This window comes from Crocuta crocuta, unplaced genomic scaffold (assembly GCF_008692635.1).
Source record: "Crocuta crocuta isolate KB4526 unplaced genomic scaffold, BGI_CrCroc_1.0 scaffold125, whole genome shotgun sequence".
NCBI lineage: Eukaryota > Metazoa > Chordata > Mammalia > Carnivora > Hyaenidae > Crocuta > Crocuta crocuta.
The window spans coordinates 2,054,786-2,077,818 of record NW_027531143.1 but is presented as its reverse complement, the minus strand read 5'-3'; the positions used below and the strand labels follow the sequence as shown (position 1 = coordinate 2,077,818).

Here is a 23,033-nt window from a genome sequence, read left to right as displayed (position 1 = left end):
TTTTTTTTAAAGTAGCAATTACAAAGAAACAAAAAATAAAAGTCAATCAATCTTTGTTTTATGAAGAGAGAAAGTAGGCTATAGACATCAAGAGGCTATAGGAATACTCCTCCTCTTACTCAGTGGATTAAAAAAAGAAACAATGCTTCTAGACCAATGGGTGGCAAAATTCATGCTTTACATCCTGAACATATCCTGCTCAGGCTGGTATAACAAAATGAAGATGCTATAAGGCAAATCACACTCTAATCCTAGTTTCACTGCATTAAGACTTTGAAAATGAGCTACAGAGCTATTTCAATCGACAAATTATATGTGGAAAAGAAAACACGGGGTAATGGGGAGCGAAATCATCTCTCTAGAAATACTCCCTTGAAATTTATTTTAAAAAGACTCTTGAATGAATATTAAGATTGATATTTTAGGTAATTTATCTTAAGCAGATCACATATGAAACTGCATTAGAAGATACCCAGAAGCCGAAATTATATTTCAAAGAATGTATTTCGTATATGTAAGACCAAACCAGAGTCTGTAACAGTGTCTAAAAACAGATCTTATGGGGTTTTGAAAAGGAAGAATGGTTCATTTCTCCAGAGATGGATCATCCACATCATAATCATTCTCGTTTCACATCACCGATGGCTCCCCAAACATCAAAGAGAAATTCATCTGGGAACGCAAAGTCTCCAAGAGTTTCGTCAAGTGCCACAGCAAATTCATCTGGATTACCTTTGTCCTTTCCAGCTTCAAACATTGTGGTAGCTATCAAAAACAATTTTTAAAAATTAATGACACATGAGACAGCATCAGAGAATGGAGAAAAATGGCACCAGGAAAATTACTTTCTAAATGTAACAGGCATAGATATATTTCTAGTACAAGTTATAACATTAATATTCTATCATATCAGGGTAGCAAATAGATTTTTAAACAATCTGTCCACTGCACCCAGATTTGCAGCTGCCACCCCTGGCCTCCCCTCTGCCTTGGAGCCCATCAGTCAGGAACCACTGCTAATCCTAGGAGCATGACAAGAGCTCCTGAAAGAAAGCCCTGTGGCTAAGCTACCAGGAAACTCCAAGGACATCATCCCTCCCCCACCTCCCCAGAGCCACTAGCTCTCTCTGCCCCCTTGACCGGTACCCCTCTCCTAACTATAATGGAATCTAGTCCTCCCCGCCCCTCAAAAGGAAAAAGGCAACGGATAACAGTTTGCAATAGGAAAATCAAGCTAAGGAGAAGAGGAAGGTATCTGTCTACTCATGGAATCAAGATAACTTTTCTGAGCCCCTTTCTTGTTTAAGATAGAAAGAGGAAGTGGTGCCCTTGTCTTGTTGTTCTAGTCAATTGCCTGGACGCCTCCAGGGGCGTCCCAGGGACCTGCCCGAACTGGCCGAGGGCCCGTGAGGCTCAGGTGTTTTTTTTTCCCTCAGCCCCCTATAAATACAATGTGGATGCAGTTTGGGACTTGGGTGAAGAGCTTACGGGGTAAAAAGAAACACCGAAACTCATCTTCTCCTTTCCTCCCAGGTTAAGGTGGAACAAATCAACAGTTGTAGGATTTCTCTAAATGAGCCAAGAGGTCTGGTCTTTCAGCTAAAATCCGCTAGGGCTCTTAAAAGCATTTAGGAACTGTGTCTTATCTTAAACAGTTATGTACTAACACAGGCTGAAGGGAAGAAGGAGATTTGGTCCCAAAAAGGGCACCACAGTCAGACCAGAAATGGGATGTGGCTGGAGTGATTCCATGCAGGAAGGAGGCTTCCACGTGGCCAAACAACATAGTGGGAGGTGGAGAGTCCAGGTGTGGAAAGGAGGGCATGGAGGATGGGCAGGAGGGAAGGGAGGGAGAAGACATGCAGCTACAATGAGGAGAGATTGGTCACATACTTGGAGAATAACCACTTAAGTATATACATTAAAAATAGTGGGAACCAGGTTTGTCACTGCCAGAAAAAAGTTAAACAGGGAAAGGGAGAAAACTAGAATGAATCCTGTGGAACCAGATCAGTGGAGACATATTTCAAAGAGAGATTTAGACACCCAGATAGCAATAAGCACACAAAGCACCCAGATCTTGGCCCTTAAATATCTTTCTCCACTAAAAAGAATCAGAGTTCACAGGAGAAATGGCTGATTCCAGGATTGGAGCGAAGTAAAATATACCAAGAGTAGCTAATCTTCTGCCAGAAAGTAAGAAACTGTCAAAAACTGATGAGAATATGTGAAAAAGACACAGAAGTCAAAGGGACAGAGCCCTCATTGATCAAACCAGGGACAATTTAAGCAACAAATTAAATAATGATGGTAACAGATTATAATCCCATTGAACAAAACATGAAACTATAAATCCACAATGAAATGACTGATTGATGAATAGATGGGAGGAAGGTAGGTAGGAACATGAGGAATAGGATATTTACACAGTTTCAAAATCTCTCTCCACTAAATACTTATTACAAAGAGAATAACTTTATGGTGGGGACAATTATCAAATACCACCTTAAGTCATCAATATGAGCCATATCAGAAATAGAACAAATCAAATCCTATGCCTCCTGATAAGATGTAATGAAAAAACTACAGCATCACATTNAATCAGACAAACCAGAATTGAGGAACATTCTATAAAATAACTGGTTTGTACCCTCCAAAAGCATCAAGGTCATGAAAATCAAGAGTGGAAAATTGTTCCAAATTGATATAAAAGTAACACATGATTTTTAACATGTCTTTTTATAATGGATGTTAAAGTATTTAGTAAAACATGCGATATGGAGCCTGCTTCTGTGTCTCTCTCTCTGTCCCCTCCCCAGCTCATGCCTGTGTACTCTCTTTCAAAAATAAATTTTAAAAAATGTTTTTAATTTAATGTGTTGGCAACCCAATAAGGTTTTTATTATACCTTTCATACAAAGATGTGGACATTAAGGCTCAAAATTTAATAATTTGCCCAAGAACTAAAGAGTCAAACTAATGAAGTTAGGACTCATACTCCCTGTGAATTCACTATTTTTGTGCCTCTCAATGGACAGTCAACAAACATTTACCAAATATTTACTCTAGGAGAGGTACTGTAGTAGAAGCTAAGATTAAAAACATAAAGTATCTGCCTTCAAAGAACTCCTCGTCTGGTAGAAGTAACAAAAATACCAATTAGGCAGCTTCACTGGTGTGTTAGAAATACTATATACTATAAACCTTTTTTAAAAAAGAACAGTAATTTGCTATATGAATTTTCAAAGAAATTAAGAATGGAGCATGCACTAAAATATGTATGCAATTTTGTCAATGAATAAAATATAAACATAAATTTTGAACATCCTTACAGGAAAAGTAAACTAGTATAATTTTATCCTTTTGGATTAAAGATTATCTTCAAAAGAAAAGCAAAATGAAACTTTAGCAAAATGAAGCACTTTTTATAAAGCTACATCACATTAACATGACAACTATTAAAATGCTTTTTGTCTGTAACATATCTGCAATATACTGGAGTAATATTTAAAACCCAAATACAATCTGGGGGGAAAGATTCCACTGAAAAAGTGGAATTGTTATACTACATATAGCAGCTAGGTGCTGCCCTCTAGTGGTCATTTTGAAAATATCTATATCCTTCCCAAAACTGAACTGAACATCATTTATTAACGACAAACTTATTTTGGTGATATAGGTCAATTTACATTTTCCACTAAATTCTTAAATACTGAAACAAAGCTTTTAAACACATTACTGCAGATGAAAAATCTTGGCGTCTAAATCCAAAACTGAATCTCAGCTCAACTTGTTAGCTGACTTTGGGTAAGTTACCAAACTTCTCTAAATCTGTTTTCAAATCCATAAAATGACATATAGCCGGATTAAATAAAGAGTAGTGGTTAGCCATTAAAACTTTAGCTGTATCTCCTTCCACAGAGGGTTTTTAGCATTTATTTTCCTTAAGACTTTTCATAAATAACCCATCTCAAGGAACTCAAGACAGGAGTTAAATATCAAAACACAACCAATGTTGAATATGTATTTTTTAATGAAAATTTATTTCCGAAATTTCATTAGCTTTATCTGAGAAGGATGACTTTCTGTAGTGTTATTTTGAATTCGCTGAATAAAATCATCTTAAGAAAGATGATATTATGTCTACTAAAACACCACTATTGTGTATTTTTAAAAGCTAAAAAAGATTTTATGAGAAAAATTAGTTAGAAACTATGATTCAAATTTCCTTTCCACACATTCCTGGATCCCTAAATAAATTAGAAAGCCTAAAGTTCTGACATTGCTAGGGTGATTTCCAAACTCCTAAATAAGTATCATCAGAACCTATTATAGTTATATATATTTCCACAGTTACCTTAAATATTCATGAAGAAGCTTATATGATACAACATTTCATTAAGTTAGATCAATCTCATATAAGGCATTACAGGACTCAAAATCTTCCAGAATCCATTCTCCCCCGAGGATAATATTCCAAGGCAACACATATCTGCATTGGGTCAGTTGAAAAGTCCTAATTCGCAGATTAACTTTACAAGCAAATAAAGCACTGTCTCCTTTGGGGTTACTTCGTAAATTCATTTCAACTATTTTCTATTTTCAAGTGGTAAATACATCCCAATGCTTTTTGAGGATAGTGTTTTGGTTTTAGCCATTATACTGTCCAATGACTTTTTTCACTTTTTAATGTAAATTTATATTAACAACTCCAGAGTAACATGATGTCATTGCAATTTGAGTGAAGACTTAACATTTCTGAATGCTAAGAATATTGAGAATAATAGCAAGCAAACATATTCATTTGGTTGTTGAATCAGTGTCACAATTGTGATTTGTATTTCATGCTAATCAGATCTGAATAATGACAGAAATTCCTAATTTAACAATGGTTTACATTCTTCAAATAATTACTTTCCTTAAACTTTACCTCCCTAGATGACTGATCACATTGCTAATCATGTATAATGATAATGACTTTCCATGTCATTGGAGGAATTTGTTACAGATGATTAATTAACTTTACAATGGGATTATGAGTTAATTTACAAGGACTTTGTGAGCAATGTTTAGTGCTCTGAATTTGTAAGAGTGAAAGAAATTGATTCTTAAAGAACTGCTTCTTAATTCATTTATAATTACTCCACTGCCCAATGTTCTTCCATGTATACTTGCGTATATATATATAATACAATGTATATATTTAACTATTCCCAACTTATATTTAAGTAATATAAGGTTTCATCCAAAAAATTTTTTAAAGTTTATTTAAGAGAGAGAGCATGAGTGGGGGAGGGACAAAGAGATGGAGAGAGAATCCCAAAAAGACTCTGGCTGTCAGCGCAGAGCCTGACATAGGGCTCCATCTCATGAACCACGGGATCATAACCTGAACTGAAACCAAGAGTGGGATGCTTAACCAAGTGAGACACCCAGGCACCCTTGGCCTAGTCCCAAAATTAAGTTCTAAAGGGAGTTTTAAATTCTCCCCTTTGAAAAATGTGGTTTTAAATTTGAGTTCATCAAGATCTAGCATTGATATGGTAGTTTCTTAACCTTATAATATTCAGTTATACTGTTTGAAAACTTCTCAGCTTCTCTTCTCAATAGATATACTATTTTTCCAACAATAACAGTACTGCCATTTCTAAATCCCCTTTATCTTCATTTGCATAATTTCCATAGACCTACCTCACTTACACAAATCTCTATGTTTTTCCATATGCAAAAGGTTGAGGAGAAAAATTTTAAGATACTGGCTTTCTATAGGATAATCTCACCTTTAACTTCTTGTCTGTGTGAAGCAAGTATCTATTACATGAAAATTTTATATTATGAATCAAGGAACTAGAAAAAGAGTTTTACTTTTCTTCAGTTACAGGCAGCATCTGTATGCCCAACATAGAAAATTTTAGAAATTCAGGCAGGCAGGAAAAAATAAGAATAGACTCCATAAGAAAAAGGAAGGCGAGTTAAAGTAGAAAAGGAAGCATGAGTTTCAAATACTCTACCTGAGCTAGAGTAAAANCAAACACACACACACACACACACACACACACACACACACACACACACACGGATGCATATAGACACAAGCCACATCACTACAATGCACATTCACTTTTTTGTCACCCAGAATCCATCTGCCCTTCTCAAGGGCACATTTTCCTGGCTTCTACGTGGGAAAGGCCAGGACTTTCACCAACTAAGCCCTAGTATTACAGTGACTCAGCTCCNGCAGTGCCTCAGTCAGCCAATCAGGCCAATCAGAGTCAATCCTCAGCTTTTTGTCTGCATGACTTGGAAAAGGCCCTCCCCCTCTTTCCTATCATCCTTGACACTAAAATGTAGAGGATGAGGCCATGGCCATCATTTTGACTCCATGAAGGAGAGTCTGAAGCTGCCAGGGGACACCAGGGGGGCCTAAAATGCAGCCCAAATGAAAAGAAGGGAAATCGCATCCTGATGATAGCGATCATCCTGAGAACTCCAGATCTAGCCATTTTTGAAGCCAGGATCTACCTATAGACTTTTCAGTTATTAGAACCAAAACATGTCTCCTCTTTTATTCCTTAAGTCAGTTGGAATTCAATTGGTTATTATTGTTTTGTTATTTGCAATGGCTAGTCTTACTTGATAAATCAAGACCCTGACATCCTAATGATGACATAAGAAATACACAGAAATTGAACTGCTCAACTGCCCTTATCAGTCATACACCAGGTATGTCCTTTCTCTCGATATTTCTGATTCATTGTTCACAGAGTCTCAGTTATTGTATTAAGTGTGCACAACTTCAATCTCCTAATACACAACTTAATTGATGAAGATCTATAGCAAATACATTTCATGTGTCCTGTAACAAAATCTTTTCATATATCTATTTTAAATCCGTAAGCAAGGCTATGAAAGAAGGCTGTTTTTACAGTTTATAATTTGTAGATTAAAAAGTGAAGTTTAAAAAGTTGACTTGAGTCTTAAAACCTTAGTAAATGGTAAAGGCCAGGTCTTTTAATTATTTTTTTTATTATATTTTCATTATGTTTTTCTTATCATTCCACAAATAGTTTTTATCACTGAGTACATATGCAACACATAAATAAGCACTAAATTCCATCAAATTAAGAACTATAAGACTTTTTAAAATAGTATAATCTTACCTAAATCAATATCTCGAATTCCCATGTACAATTCAAGAAGATCATCAATCTTTCCAATTGCTTTTGATTTGGCTTCAGAAGGCTTTATCAAAGAAAAGAGAAAGAAGATATTATTTTTATATGAAATCTCTTGAATGTTAAGGATAAGGGAAAATCTGATGCGGAGTTCACGGTTATGTACATCAGCTCCTCTGAATGGAAATATATCTCCAATGTGCTCTGTAATGCAATACAAATCAATACAGGAAATACTTATTTTTAGTGTCAGCGTTAAGTGCCGTGGATTCAAAGGAGAAACAGAACAGTCTCCAAGTACCCAACAACCTAGAAAGGGAGACAACTGTGAAAATAAATAACGATGTAATAATAAGGAAAAATTTTAAAGGATATAAGAGGCATCACATACAAGGTAAACTTAAACTCTCTTAGGAGTTTCAGAAGACTTGAAAAAAGGTGACTCAAAAACTGTGTTTTCAGGGGCACCTGGGTGGCTCAACAGTTAAGCGTCTGACTTCGGCTCAGGTCATGATTTCATGGTTCGTGAGTTCAAGCCCCACGTTGGGGTCTGTGCTGACAACTCAGACCCTGGCATCTACTTCTGATTCTCTGTCTCCCACTCTCTCTGCCCCTCCCCTGCTCACAATCTGTCTCTCTCTCAAAAGGAAAAAAAAACTGTTTTCAAAGATAAACTGGTGGAAGACACGCAGGGACGTTACTGCAAATAGAAGTATTGCAATAGAGGCACCTGGCTGGCTCAGTTGGTGGAGCATGTGACTCTTGATTTCAGGCGTATGAGTTCAAGCTCCACATTGTACATAGAGATTACTCAAAAATAAAATCTTAAAAAAAAAAACACACAAAACTATTGCAATTGGGGCACCTAGATGGCTCTGTTGGTTAAGTGCCAGACTTCAGTTCAAGTCATGATCTCACAGTTGGTGGGTTCGAGCCCTGGGTCAGGCTCTGTATTGACAGCTCAGAGCCTGGAGCCTGCTTCAGATTGTGTGTCTCCCTCTCTCTCTGCCCCTCCCCTGCTCATGCTCTGTGTCGCTCTTTGTCTCTCTGAAAAGTAAACAATTAAAAAAAACACAAAAACCTATTGCAATAGACCTGCAAAAGTCTACGTGAAGTCACAGAGTCTGATTAAAAAAAAAAAAAAAAAAAAAAAAAAAAAAATAAACACACCCNTATACTCAGCCAGGACTCGGTCTTAAGGGGTCCTGTATGCTGTGAAAAGGGCTTTGGTCTTCATCATGTAGATGAAGGGTCTCCAAACCTTTTAATGGCTCACCCCAAGGGTAAAATATTTGTGAACACATACTCTTATTATTTTTTATTTAATTTTACTGTACTGGTGAAATAACGTTCTGGACCCAAGATGGAGCCATGCTGTCCCAAGTGTCATTCTTGTCCTTGTAAATACTCTGCTTGACCAGAAACGCAGTATAATCCAGTCAGCCAACCCCCAAGCATCAAGCCAACCCTGGGACTCCTCACACCAAACAAGATTTACTATGTGGGCCCAGACAATCATATATTTTCTATTTTTCTCTTACTTGTTCTTTCATCTTTATCCTATAAATCTTGTCTTCTACCCGATTTTGCAATTCTCTGAAAGGGGACTGTCCACTTCATGAATAAGGTTTGTTTACTATCCCCTAAATTGTCTTTAGTTTTTAAAAATTTTATTTGTGACAACACTTTATTTTTATTTTTTTTAAGTAAGTTCTACACCCAACATGGGGCTCGAACTCACAACCCTAAGATCGATAGCTCAAACTCATGGCCGTGAGATCAACAGTCGCATGCTCCACTGACTGAGTCAGCCAGGTCCTTCTTTAATCATTTTTTAACAGTATATATCTTTCATAAATTAAACACATGTGATACTGTATTATTATATATATTATAAAAATACATATAAATGTTATAAAAGGAGAAGATGATGAAACAATAGTTAATTTTTATATATTAATGGTACCAAAATATTTTTGTTCTTCCTAAAATCCTTATTAAAGGTTTCAGTGAAAAACACAATTGGATACATTTTATTATTCTTTGAAAATCTTGGTTTAATGTTGCAGAGTTTGTTTCTACATTGAGTTTATTTCAATACTTGGTTTAAATGGCTTTATAGCTAAAACAGAAATTACCCAAAGATGTAAAATAATCAACTACTGGTACAAATGCAGAATTCAAGATTAGATTGCAAGAAATTCATAATGTTTTTAATACAGTTATAAATATATGTTGCTTTGTATTCACCAAATTTATTAAAAATATGCATTTTATTACAAATACCATTTTATTTTTATTTCCTTGAGGATATTATTACAACTTTCTCATGTTTTTATTTATATGAACTAAGCCTTAAAAACAATAACAGGTACAATATACCACTCTTGACTTCTTTATGGTATATTTTGGATGTGCTGTGTAAATCAACAGACCATCCAAAGTAACGTCACTGTTCACCTTTGTATCCAGCCAGCCATACTGTTAAGTTTTCATAACAAGTATCAGTACTTCTCATATACAATTTTCCCATTCTACCCCCTAAATAGCTCTTGATCTCATCACCTCTTACCCATTTACATTCTGATTGTCTGGGTTTAGCCCTCAATTTTTTCATATTTACAGAAGTTTCCTAATTTTTCTCCCTGCCTGCAATCTTCACCCTCTCAAACCCACCTTGCTCAACAATTCATCCCTTAGAACCAAGGGATTTTTCTAAAATACAAAACTATATTGCTCTTCTCACAGTTCTTAAATGGCTTCCCCATTTCCAAAGACCTTTCACATCCCGACCCAGGCCTCCTCACCCCCAACCAGGTCGCTCCAGCACCCCACATTCCAATCCCATGGAGGTTTACAACGTCCCCGAGCCCATCAGTTTTTCAGGCCTAGAACACTCTTCTCCTCATCTTTAACCAATTCAACCATTTCTTTAGGATAGAAATTCCTTCCCACCTCTCCCTCTCTCCCCATCCCGGAAAGAAGCTCAGCATCTCTCCTCTGACATTAACCTTATTCCCTGGTTTTTAATAGCTTCTTTCAACCCCTCTCTCTTTAAAGGAAAGACAGGTTTTTATTCATCTTTGTATCACCAGCACCTGGACTGGGCCTGTTTTAAGAAATACATACCAAATAATTTATGAGGTATGCAGGTGGAGTATCTTCCATACTTTTCAGAATCTGTGCCAGGTTGTAAGGAGGTGATTTGTTTTTAGATCTAAAAATCCTTTAGATTATAAGTCCTTTGCACCAAATTTAATATTAGCACCAAACTAGCCTTTTCCTTTGAATTGAGCTATTTTCAATTACCCTATTTAAGGAAATAGGCTATGCAAACAGGAATGGAGTTTTAACTTTTTTTTAACGTTTATTTATTTTTGAGAGACAGAGAGAGACCGAGTATAAGCAGGGGAGGGACAGAAAGAGGGAGACATAGAATCCTAAGCAGGTTCCAGGCTCTGAGCTGTCAGCACAGAGCCTGATGTAGGGCTCAAACTCATGAACTGTGAGATCATGACCCAAGCCAATGTCAGATGCTTAACGGACTGAGCCACCCAGGTGTCCCTAGGAATGGAGTTTTAGATGTTTATCGTCAAATGAATCTTTCCTACCTCCGCAGACAGATCTTCAGCTGCTCTTTTTCATGCCAGCATCTTATAAATAGCAGGTGCTCAACAAATACTAATTATGTTAACGAATCAAAGATGACCCTGCTCCTGAAGTGACGGAGTCTTCTGCCTGCCTCTGCCCCCTTTGCAAGTAGTCTTAGGACCTGTCCTTTGCTCCTCAAGCCTGGACTAGAAAACAGTGGGCATTCTTCTGGCCGCCCTGCCAGCTCCCTCGGTCTTCCACTCTCTCCCAGATTCATTTCTTCTACTCAGTTTTGTTCATTCATATGATAAACATTTACTGGCCTGCAGCAATGTGTCCAAGAGTGTGCTGGATACTGGGAGCACCTGAATGGCTCAGTTGGTTTAGCATCTGACTTAGGCTCAGGCCACGATGTCAAGGTCTAGGAGTCTGAGCCCAGTTTGGGTAAGCTCAAGCCCCAACTTCAGGTGGCGCCCCCCCCCCCACTTATCTCTTTCTCTCCCCACGCCCCTCTCTGCCTCTGGCTCACTTGCACTCTTCCCCCCGCCCCCAAAAAATGTGCAGGACACTGGAAAGGTAATAAGTCAGAATTACCAGAAGTCACTGCCCTGAGTTTTTCACATACCTCATCAGATCTCATTTGTAAACTGCTTTTGGCTCTCCCCGTCCTCTTCCTGGCCCCTTGCCTCCACATCAATCCTTTCATTCGCTATACAAGACTAAGGTACCTGACTGAGAAGCCTCCTCTGGATTCCCCCAAAATGACAACATTGTAGGTTATTCAAACATTCGAAAGCACAACCTTGGCCTCATGGTTCCTGGAGTATCTGCTCCTCTGCTCCAACAAACCATCTCTATGATGGATCCTGGACATCGTCACCCAACAAACTCTGGGATCCCACTCTGTGAAAACCTGCTCACACTTCTGCTCTTCAAGCACACGGAGAATCCTGGGCCGATGTGAACTAGCCAGCTCTGGTGCCTGTGCCCTGCCTGCAGGAGCCCCCTCCCCTCAGACACGCCTGAACTCTGCTTGGCCTACAGGGGGACATCGTCACCACTGTCTTCCCTGGGTGAGCAGACCACCATGTGCCACCCTGAATCCTTATTACCCCTGCCACCCTTAACCCCTGCTGTTCTCTCCTTTCACCCTCCCTCCCTCCACTGTTCTCTCTCCTTTTGGTGTTTTTCACTTAAAAACTGACCAAGTCAATCAGCAAAAGCCTACTCTTCTCAAGTTTAAATAACTGTTGATTAATTCAGCAAAGATTTGAGCTCCTTTGATGTGTCCGGTACTCTTCTAGGTGCTGTGGTTACAACAAGGACATGACATGTGAGCAAAGGAACTAAACAGATAAGAAACAAAGATATGATGTTTCCTATTGTGTTTAGTGCTCTAAAGAAAATTAAGGGCAAGGAAGAGTGGGCAGGGGAGGGGGTGTCAGGAATTGCTACTTATGCAAGATACTCAAAGAAGGCCTTTTAGATAAGGTGATATGTGAAGAGAAACCTGAAGAAGTCAAGGGAGTGAGCCATGCCCGTAAGTGGACAGGCAGAGGTAACAACAGTACAGAGACATTGAGGTGGGATGCATCTGGAATATTTGGGGACAGCAAGGAGACCCATGTGGCTGAAGCAGCGAGAGCTAGGGAGTGGTAGGAAATGAGATCAGGGAAGAAATGTAGAATCAGATCATGCTGGTCACTCCAAGGACTTCAGCTTTTATTCTGAGTGCAATGGGAACACACTGGAGAGATTGGAACACAAAAGTACCCACTTGTATTTTTAATTCTGGCTGCTATGCTGAGCACAGGGGGAAAGAGGGCAAGGGTAAACACAGGAAGACTGAGTACAAGCTGACTACGATATTCAAGACAGGATGTAAGTGCCTTGGGCCAGAATGAGGAGGCAGAGGTAGTGACAAGTTGCTGGATTACGGTCTATCGTGGAGGTAGACACACCAGGGTTTGCTTATGTAAGGGACACTGGACATGAAAGATAAAAGTCAAAGATGACTAGGAAATGTTTTATCTGAGGAGACTGGAGTTCACGATTATAATCTTTATTAAAATGGTAAGTATGCCTGCTACTACCAGTGGTTCTTAGACTTTCTCTTGGCTCTCAGAGAACTTTGGTTAAGTGTTTGAGCAAGTCCAGATGTCTACAGACTCTAGCAAATGTTCTCTGCAGAACCTGAAGAGGGCCATAGGTCACAATTTCTTCTCTCGTACTTACTTCCTATGTTTCCTTCTTAAATGCTTTCAGTAATTTTCATATTATTAAAGTAGGCAATGAATTAAAGTCCTTGCTTTAGCATATACAGTATTTTGTTTAACGTTGCTGCTTTACCTTTTTTCCAGCTGTAATAAACATGAATATCCACACATTTCCCAGCAGAATGGAAGTTAAATAAACATAACCTACCATTTCTTCCACAGTGGCAGGACCCTTTGATCTCAGGCGAAGTGTCTCTCTTCCAGTACTAATTTTTCCTGCTGATGACTTTCCAGCTTTGGACCTTGGCTCTATTTCTATAAACATACAATAGATAGAGAAAAGTGTGTATATTCAGAAAGAATTTCAACATATTTCTATAAAAGTGAATGTATTTTCCATCATAAAACTATATACACAATTAGACACCTGATAGAAGACATGTCTTATTATAGAATTTCCTAAACAAAATAAATTTGCCTGCCATTGTTATTCTTATATTCTATATACAGTATGGCTACAAAAAGAAAAGGGAAGGGGTGCCTGGGTGGCTTAGTCGGTTAAGCGTCCGACTTTCACTTGGGTCATGATCTCGCGGTTTGTGGGTTCGAGCCCCGCGTCGGGCTCTGTGCTGACTGCCAGCTCAGAGCCTGGAGCCTGTTTCAGTCTGTGACTCCCTCTCTCTCTGACCCTCCCCTGCTCACGCTGTCTCTCTCCTAGAAATAAATAAAAACATTAAAAAAAAAAAAAGAAAAGGGAAATATTTTAAATATAGTTGGAAATCACTTCAAGTTATAAGGAACAAAAAATAAAACAGTTGGCTTTATTATAATAAAGGGGCATAAGTAGCAGAAGAGCCCAGGCAGAAGCTCAGCTGGACTTCATTAAGGTCATGAAGGAAGAGTCATATCTGGATAGAAGAGAGGGGTGGAGGTGCTACTATTGGACTATCTACCATCTGCTTGATGCTCTATATGCAAAATCTTATTTAATACTCATACCAGCCCATGACGTAAGTTATAGCCCTCACTTTACAGAAAAGGAAATTGGACTCAGTAAGGAACAGAGCTGGGACTCAAATCCAGGTCTTGTGACCCCAAGTCTGTATGCTTCCCTCAATGACACTCCAACACCGAACCTCTTGCAAACACAAGGGATATATTCAGAGGTGTCGACCTGAGAGAAGCAGGATTCTAAAGAGGCTAGGAACAAGTTTCAAGGAAGGAATTCTCCTCAGAAGGTAGGCAAAAGAACAGAGAACAGGGGTGCCTGGGTGGCTTAGTCGGTTAAGCATCCGACTTTCGNACTCTCTCCTAGAAATAAATAAAACATTAAAAAAAAAAAAAAAAGAACAGAGAACAAAAATCCATGGAAAGCCACTGCTGTCCTTATGCTTGTTGGGTTTTGTTTGTTTGTTTTTCCTGTACACCAAGAGTCACCCAATACCAAGTAGTGACATAAATGAGTGAAACGGTAGGGTGGAGACTGAGGATAACTCCAAAGTATGTGCCGTATCTAGGCCAATAACTTATTGCCCTGGGGAAATGTAGGCCCTGAAGAGTTGAATCCACTTGTTTGCAAAGAAACTGGATCCTCAGTTCTCTATGAATCTCCTGATTTTTAAGTTTTGCCAATTAAGTCAAATCTTTAAAAAGAATGTATTAGCAAAAATAAAAGATCTGTGGATCCAGTTCTAGTCACAGGCTACCAAATTATAACTTAGCAAATATTCTCGAGTACCCTTGACTGTGAGGACTCTGTAGCAGCAGTTTGGAACAAAGTACAGAGGTGGGGGCAGGGAGATGCCCTACCACCAACTGGAGATAACTGAGCTCCAATGAGGAGCCACAGGACAGGCTGGTACATGCAAGTAGGTAGTGACAGATGTACAAAGTTCTCAGGATGGACATAAAGTGCCTGCAAAAATGCATTCTTACTGACATAGAATCCCATCTTCAGCAAGTACCATTTTGGTATTGGGAATCTACTCCAAAGAAATTAAGGATTTTACATATTAATTTTAACCTACAGTTGGAGACAGAATTACCAAAACATAAAACAAGTTTTCTTCTGGGGCACCTGGGTGGCTCAGTGGTTAAGCATCCGACTTTGGCTCAGGTTATAATCTCACAGTTCATGAGTTTAAACCCTGCGTCGAGCTCTGGAGCCTGCTTTGAATTCTGGGTCTCACTCTCTCCAAAATAAACAAACATTTAAAAAAAAATGTTCTCCTTGGAGAACTAAATTATCTAAAATTATCACACAATAAAGAGACCAGTTCTAAGCTGATGACACTAATACTAATCATGGTGATCAGACAGATTCTCCAGAAACCAGACCTTTATCAGCAAGTCTACTGCATTTGCCTCGCCAGTCATACTGTGCCCTGAGGGAAGAATGAATCAATGGAAGATGTTCAGCACAGAATTTCCGGAAGCGTGCCCAAAGAAAAAGATGAGGTCTGTCATCAGCACTGCCCAGCAATGTACTCCCACCTCAGAGTCACATACAGACCTAAAGCAAAGACAGTCTCAGCTTAATGATATTAACCTTCAAGATAAACAACCTTACACCAACCACCCCCTGCGCGCGCGCGCACGCACACACACACACACACACACACCACACTACTGTGATTTCACAAAGCAACCTACTCAGTATAACCTGTCTTCCAATAAAAATTTCCTACAGAGTGGAGAATGAACTGCTCAGCTAACATAGGTGTTTTGGTGTACCTCTACGCACACATTTCTAACTATAAAATACTACACTAGCATTCTGACTTAACAAATCTCTTGGAAGTTTAGTGAGCATGATATAACCCTGGAAAATTGAATGACTCTAATGACAGTGAAAATAAAAGGTTTCTGAGGTTTTCAAAGCTAAGGACCCAGTCTCTAGAATATGGGTGCTTTATCAAGAGACTGTCATCCAGGCTGGAGATGTCAGCCAGCTTCCCTAGGTAAAGTCTCTATCTTACCTTATTCTAACAACACCAATACCTAAAAGGGAAAATGCATGTAGAATGGAAGCGTTTTTTTTTTTTAAAGAAGTTTTTTTAAGGTTTATTTTGAAAGAGAGAAAAAGATAGAGAGTGAGCTGGGGGGGGTGGGGTGCAGAGAGAAAGAATCCCAAGCATGCTCTGTGCTGACAGCACAGAGCCCAACTCGGAGCTTGATCCCACAAACCATGATATCATGACCTGAGATGAAATCAAGAGTCGGGTGATTAACCAACTGAGCCACCCAGTCGCCCCTGGAAGGTTTGTTATTTTTTTAAGGAACTTTTATTTTTTAAAGCAGTTTTAGGTTCACAACAAAACTGAGAAGTCAAATTTCCCATATACCTCCTGCCCCCACATATGTACAGCCTTCTCCTTTATCATCATTCGTTACCATAGTGGTAAATTTGTTACAATCAACAGACCTACACGGACACATTATTGCTTGAAGTCTGTGTTTACGTTAGCGTTCACTCTTCATGTTGTACTTTCTATGGATTTGTAAAATTTATTCACCATCACAGTAGCATACAGCATTTTTTAATGTTCATTTATTTTTGGCAGAGAGAGTACAAGCAGGGAAGGGGTAGAAAGAGACAGGAACAGAGGACCCAAAATGGGCTCTGTGCTGACAGTAGCAAGCCTGATGCGGGGCTCGAACTCACAAACTACGAGATCACAACCTAAGCTGAAGTCAGACACTCAGCTGACTGAGCCACCCAGGTGCTCCAGTAGCATACAATCATTGTCCTAAGAATCCTTTGTGCTCTGCCAACTCACCCCAGATATTTTTTGAAGTTATTATTTGTCAAGCCATCCTTCTCCATGAGGATAGTGATCTCAAAACCAACCACTCGGTGGCACCAAATATTAAATTTTAAGTTCTGGCTTGGATCAACCTCCAGAAAGACAGCTTTTACAGCAAAGGAAGGAGAAGCCATGTTTCTCTATGATCCTATGATTCAGGGATGTAAATCACCAGTTTAAACATGAAAACAGGCAGGATGATCCAGTTTACCCGCAGGGGGAATAAAAAAACAAGTTCTGTCTGTCTGTGCTGAATGTTTTGAAGACTGTGAATGTTTTTCATCTGGCCTACTTTTGGCTGCTGGCCTAAGCATGTCTAACCAATGAGGCCAAGCCCTAAGTCAGTCACTTCACTTCCCGTGAACAAGTATACACGAGGCCTCTCTTGAGGCTGAGTGAAGAGAGAGACACAGTTGGTGCAGTAGACACTAGTAACCAGCCTGCAGCTAGCTGGATTCACTAGATGCAGGGCTCCTCAAGTGTGAACCTCACTCCCGTGAAGCATACAGACTACCCACCTGCTGCAGATGACTTAGAGCACAGGACACACACAGCTGTAGTTACACAGCTGCTCCCATACTTGAGAGTTGGAGGTCACCAAGAAGCAGTCACATTTGTTCCCAAGCCCGTTTTGTGACATTTGTATCTGTTACTCTAATTATGTAATTTAATTTAAAAAGTACATGCACTGCTGAAGTAAGTGTGAACCAAGAAGTTATTATTGCTATGAAAAGTAGGTTAACAGCTTTGGAAAGATTCCATGAGGGTAGATCAAAGAAAAAATTAGGTATGAGCAAGACAACACTAGGAGATTAGGAAAAATATCTTTCAACATTCAGCATTTCACAGATCTAGTTTTTAAAAATGAAACAGAACCCATAGATATGCATTAAGATTGTAATTATAGAAGACTCCACACAACTCCGATTTTTGTCCTCTACTCAAAGGAATTTTTACATCAAAAAAATAGTAAAAGAATGTATAGGTTTTAAAATAAAATATTTATACACACTAGTATCATTCTTTATGATACCCCATTTTAATGGGCATTTTCAATAAACAGCTCACCCTCCAGTCTCTGCTGTACCATGAAGTGGAGGAAGGGGGAAGCAGAGAAGACAAAGATGTCTGTCTCTACTCCCACCCTGACCTCTTGAAAAATCAGAGGCTGACAGAAACTAACACCCTGTTTTCAGGAGCAGCACATACAACATGGCTTTGATCCCCACCTGACAGAGTGTCAGAATGGGCACTCTCCTCACTTCTGCAGAACAAGTCCTGGTCTGGCCCCACAAAGGCCCTACTTGGCCTACAATACGGACCATCACTTTCATAAGGAGGGCCGGTGCCAGCATGTCAACAGGAGCTACATCTAACACTCATTCAGTGAACAAGACAGAGTTCAGAATCAGAAAACCTGAGTTCAAACCCCAGCTCTTCTGTTCACAGATTGTGTGAACTTGAGGTATAAGTCCTCATCCATAAAAGACCACCACCTAAATATGGTGTTGTTTTAAGCACACAGCTAATATATAATATTTGGTCAGCCCAGTGGCCTGGCTTGTATCATAGAAGGTTTCTGCTGGTACATTTCAACCTGGGGAGAAGAAATCTCTTTCCAGAACTCCTTCCCGGTCAGAAACACTTGCATTGGTTTTCTGACACTGTGCAGAGAATTGTTACTTCAGATACAGGTCTCTTTTTTATTCTACTTAATCTTTTCCATAAAACTATGATTTTCCCCCTTCAATTTACAGGAGCATGGAAATAACACATGACCTTCCCATTGTTCTACTCAGATTCTCCACAGTGGCTGAATTCAAACCCAGTCCCTCATGGAGGCTCTCAGAAGTGGAGGCCCTCCAGTATCCATTCCATCAGTTACCTTCTCAGTACCCAGTGATCATTTGAGGGGCACTGTGGTTCAGGGGAAGCTGACTGCTCTCAGATTCAGGGATGGGCCAATCTATCAGATTCCCTTCATCACAAGTGACTATTTCAGAGATGGTCATGTGACTAAAGTCAGTTAAGGCAGAACAAATCTAAAGACTTTTGCTAGAAATTCTGAGACAAGGACACTCTCCTTTTCTGTTCTGCATGAATAAGGAAGCACAGAGTCCCAATGGTTGCTGACCTTCATCTTGGGACAGAATGTGGAACGAACTTTAACACAATATAGGAATAATGAAGCTGATGCCTCGGGCAGCAGAGAAGAAAGAGCAAGAAACTGGGTCCTGATCACATTGTACAGCCCCTACACAGAGCTTTGCTAATGCCAGCGCCACTCATGGACAGTTGATTTATAAGATGCCCTTTTCTGCACGAGCCAGTCTGGTAAGGTTTTCCACTGTTTCCAACTGAGAGACATCTCACAATGCAGACTTTTGTCTAAGCAGTGAAGTAATTTCTAAAAAGGCCTTCCAATGCTCATACCCAAACGGACCTGTCTATAAACAGCTCAAGTGCTCCCTAGCCTACTCCCACCCCTAACGCTCACATGCATGCAGACATACTTCTCAGAACAGCTGACATAAAATCTAGCTCGTGTCCCAAAATATAAAAGTTTAACTGTACATTCCCTTTTCCCACCTGCCCTTCCTCTCACCAACATTTCTCAGACTCCTTTAGAACAGCCATGAGTTTTTGTTTTGTTTTTTAAATTCAGCTGGTAGGGTGCTGGGGCACATAAAAATAAAAGACAAGTTCGGGCACCTGGATGGCTCAGCTGGGAGCATCAACTCTTGATTTCAGCTCAGTTCATGATCCCAGGGTCATGGGATCAAGCCCTACATCAGGCTCTGCACAGAGCATGGAGCCTCCTTGGGATTCTCGCTCTCACCCTCTGCGCCTCTTCCCCAGCTTGTGCTCATTCTCTAATAAACAAAAAGTTTAAAAACTACAAGTGGATGCCACATGCACAAGGCATCATTGTCTGTTGGATCAAAATAGCTGCCAACACCTGAACATCATTACACACACACACTCACACACACACACACATGCTCTTAACTGTTCCTTTGATGAGACTGTACAGTGCATGATAAGTGTGGGAAATGGAGTAATTGTAACCCAAATCTTATTCTTTAGTTAATATGTCATTTGAGGGCACCTGGATGGTTCTGTCGTTAAGCACCTGACTTTGGCTCAGGTCATGATCTCATAATTTGCGAGTTTGAGACCTGCTCAAGCCCCAGGTGAGCCCTGCTTTTCTCTCTCTCTTTCTCTCTCTCTCTCTCTGCCTCTCACTCACTTGTGCCCTCTTTCTCTCAAAATAAAAAGACGTCATTTGAGAAAAACTCAGCCCTATTTTTAGAACTCCTTGAAGTTATAGGCAAAAGTTACTATACTCCTCGGTGAAGAAGGTTTGTAGCTTGTATACAGAGGGGACTGTGTTACAAAAAAGATTACAAACCTCTGGATTCCAATAGGAGGGGAAAATTTAAGTCCTGGCTAAAATATTTTTACCCTTTTAAACTTATTCCATAGCATGATTTTATCAGAGAATTAAAAAAATCAAGAGGTATTCTTCACTTTTATTATTTTTTTATTATTGCTTTACTATATATTTTTCTACTAACCTTTAAAAAGGTATGAAAAGTAGTTATAAAAACAATCTTAACAATGTAAAGAATTGATACAATAGAATATTCTACATTTCTAACACAGAACCATTGAGTTTCTCTAATTCCTAGCCTAGAAATGCTAGCTTCTTTTTCCAAATAATTGTTTTCTGGTTATAAAAGTTAGTATATTCATTTTATATTAAAAATGCAAAAAAACACAAGACGCCTGAAGAAGTCACTCAAACTCACTACCTAAAACATTGTAAAGCTTAAATATACATATGCTGTAAGTCATTTTTCTTAGTTTTTACAGGGTCCCCTGGGTGGCTCAGTCAGCTGAGCTTCCAACTCTTGATTTCAGCTCAAGTCATGATCTCACGCAGAGCCCACAGCAGACTGTGCTGACTGCATGGAGGCTGCTTGGAATTCTCTCTCTCCCTCTCTCTCTCTGCCCCTCCCCAGCTCACTCTCTTCCTCTCAAAATAAATAAACATTTAAAAAAAGAAGATAGTTTTGCAGAAGTGGGATATTACCACACATTGTTTTGTAGTCTGCCTTTTCGCTTAATAGATCATTAATCATTTTCCATACACAAAAGAAATAATCTCCTTAACTTTTTCTGAAAACATACTCTTACCACAATTTTGGGCACAATGTGTTAGATCCATTTTCCTATAATTATATGACAACTCCCATTGTAAAAATACTCTGGCAGAATATGTATTATTGGTATAATTGTTGTTTTTCTAATAAGTTACATTTTTTATTAAAAAATTTTAAGTTTATTTATTCTGAGACAGAGTGAGAGAGAGAGCAGGGAAGAAGCAGCGATACAGGGAGAGAATCCCAAGCTGACAGCACAGAGCACGATGCAGGACTCAAACTCACGAACCGAGAGATCCTGACCTAAGCCAAAACCAAGAGTCAGATGCTTAACCGACTGAGCCATCCAGGCACCACTCTAAAAAGTTACATTATATTCATACTGTTCAGCCATATTAAAGCAGCCAGTTACATTCTAGCATTTTTACCCCTTTCCTCCTACAGTGCTATGACTAAGCTTAAGAACAGTTGAAAACTATTATCTGCCTCCTATTCATGGTTATTAATTCCAAGTGCTCCTGAAACATCATAATTTCACGTTTCTCAATTTAAAATGTCAGCATTTAATAAATTTTCTTTTAAGGAGAGTTTACAACTATGATAGGAAAAGAGGGTGTTTTTAGCTTGGGTCTTTATCCAACTGAGTCTTGACACTGAAAACTCATTTATCAGTTACATTCAGTATTCAACACATCTGCCACACCCCACAAAAGAGACTTTGGCTCTTCATTTATCTTCTCCCATAGTATCTTTGTGGCAAATGCCAAACCAACATCTAGATAAATAAAAGGGCAGAACAAATTCTGTGACATAAAAAGATGATTAAGTGGCATATTCTACCCCCTAAATTTATCATGGTGAAGACCTTAGACCTTTGCCAAGGAAAAAAAACAACAAACATAAAAGAGAGTGCTACTGTCAGAAAAAATGCAAAATTTCTGAAACCGAACATCTCTCCCTAACTTCCCCCCAAATGATTTCTGCATCCAAAGTGCCTCATTTCCAATCATCACTCTTATTACACAGGCTCTGAGGCTAGACATCTTGGGAGTGACATTTGCTACTATGGAACTTTCTCTTCTCTTCCCTCGTCTCCCTTAACAAAGCAGCATCAATCCACCTCCTAACTGCCATGTCTGCCTTGGCAATATTCCTCAGGCTTTTTTTTCTCCTTCAAATTCCTACTGGCACCCCTAATCCCAACCCTATTTACTCCTGGACTGCTGCCGCAGCCCCCTCCAGCTTCTCCTCTATGAAAAACAGCCACATTGTTCTTCCAGGCTTAATTTCCCAAAATCTATTTCATGTCATTCTTTAGTTCTAATACCTAAATGACTCCCTTTTTCCCCCCAAAACAAGCTCAGATTCCCTAGTTTTTGGAGCTCTTCTTATAATGGCCCAGAACTGCTTCTGCAGCCTGATTTGCTGCAGTTCCTACAAGCCCAGGCTCTTCAGTGTTGAGAACCGTGAACACAAACCCTACAGTCTGAAACTCTATGCCCAAGTCAGTGTGTCCACTTGCAGCCCAAGTCCAGGACATAGGACACAGGACATCCTTCATCTCAAGGCTGCAAGGCCACAGTTTTGTTTTTGGTTTTTTTCTTGAGAGAGCAAGCACGCAAATGGGGAAAGGACAGAGAGGGGAACAGAGGAATTGAAGCAGGCTCTCTGCTAACAGTACCAAGCCCAATGCAGGGCTTGAATTCACCAACCACAAGATCATGATCCGAGCCAAATTCGGATGCTCAACCAAGCCCCCACAAGGCCACAGTCCTTAAGTCTCTAATATTCTATGCAACTCTATCAGGCATCCTGTCACCTCTTATGGGGAGTTACATGAGAATAGGACACAAGTCCCTGATACTGGTGGAACCTACCCAAAACCATGGTTTTCTCTTTGGGGAAGTTCCTTTCCAATCTTACCATTTCTCCCAGCCCCCATCACTCTCTAAGCTTTAAAACCCTTCCCAGTCAGGGACAAGTCAGCTCTCAGCCGAACTGCACTTTAAATTTGTGTTCTAGCACATACTCTGGCTTGTGTTTTCTTCTAGAGGGGCAGTAACATCCAGTGTTAAGAAT

The 23,033-nt window shown here is 39.5% G+C and overlaps 1 protein-coding gene across 2 annotated transcripts in view; it reads right to left on the bottom strand.

Moving 5' to 3' along the window:
- Positions 1 to 548: 548 nt before the first annotated feature.
- Positions 549 to 23,033, bottom strand: part of GIPC2 (GIPC PDZ domain containing family member 2) — a 70,671-nt gene continuing 48,186 nt past the window's right edge. Inside the window, exons 4-6 of one of the 2 annotated variants that reach the window (XM_077771095.1) lie at positions 13,191 to 13,291; positions 7,161 to 7,242; positions 549 to 765 (exon numbers count right to left, since the gene is read on the bottom strand). In XM_077771095.1, the coding sequence (XP_077627221.1) occupies positions 620 to 765; positions 7,161 to 7,242; positions 13,191 to 13,291 (329 nt within the window). In that variant the 3' untranslated portion in view covers positions 549 to 619. Of the gene's footprint in view, positions 766 to 7,160; positions 7,243 to 13,190; positions 13,298 to 23,033 lie in introns of both variants that reach the window. The other variant, XM_077771094.1, reaches the window with a different exon arrangement.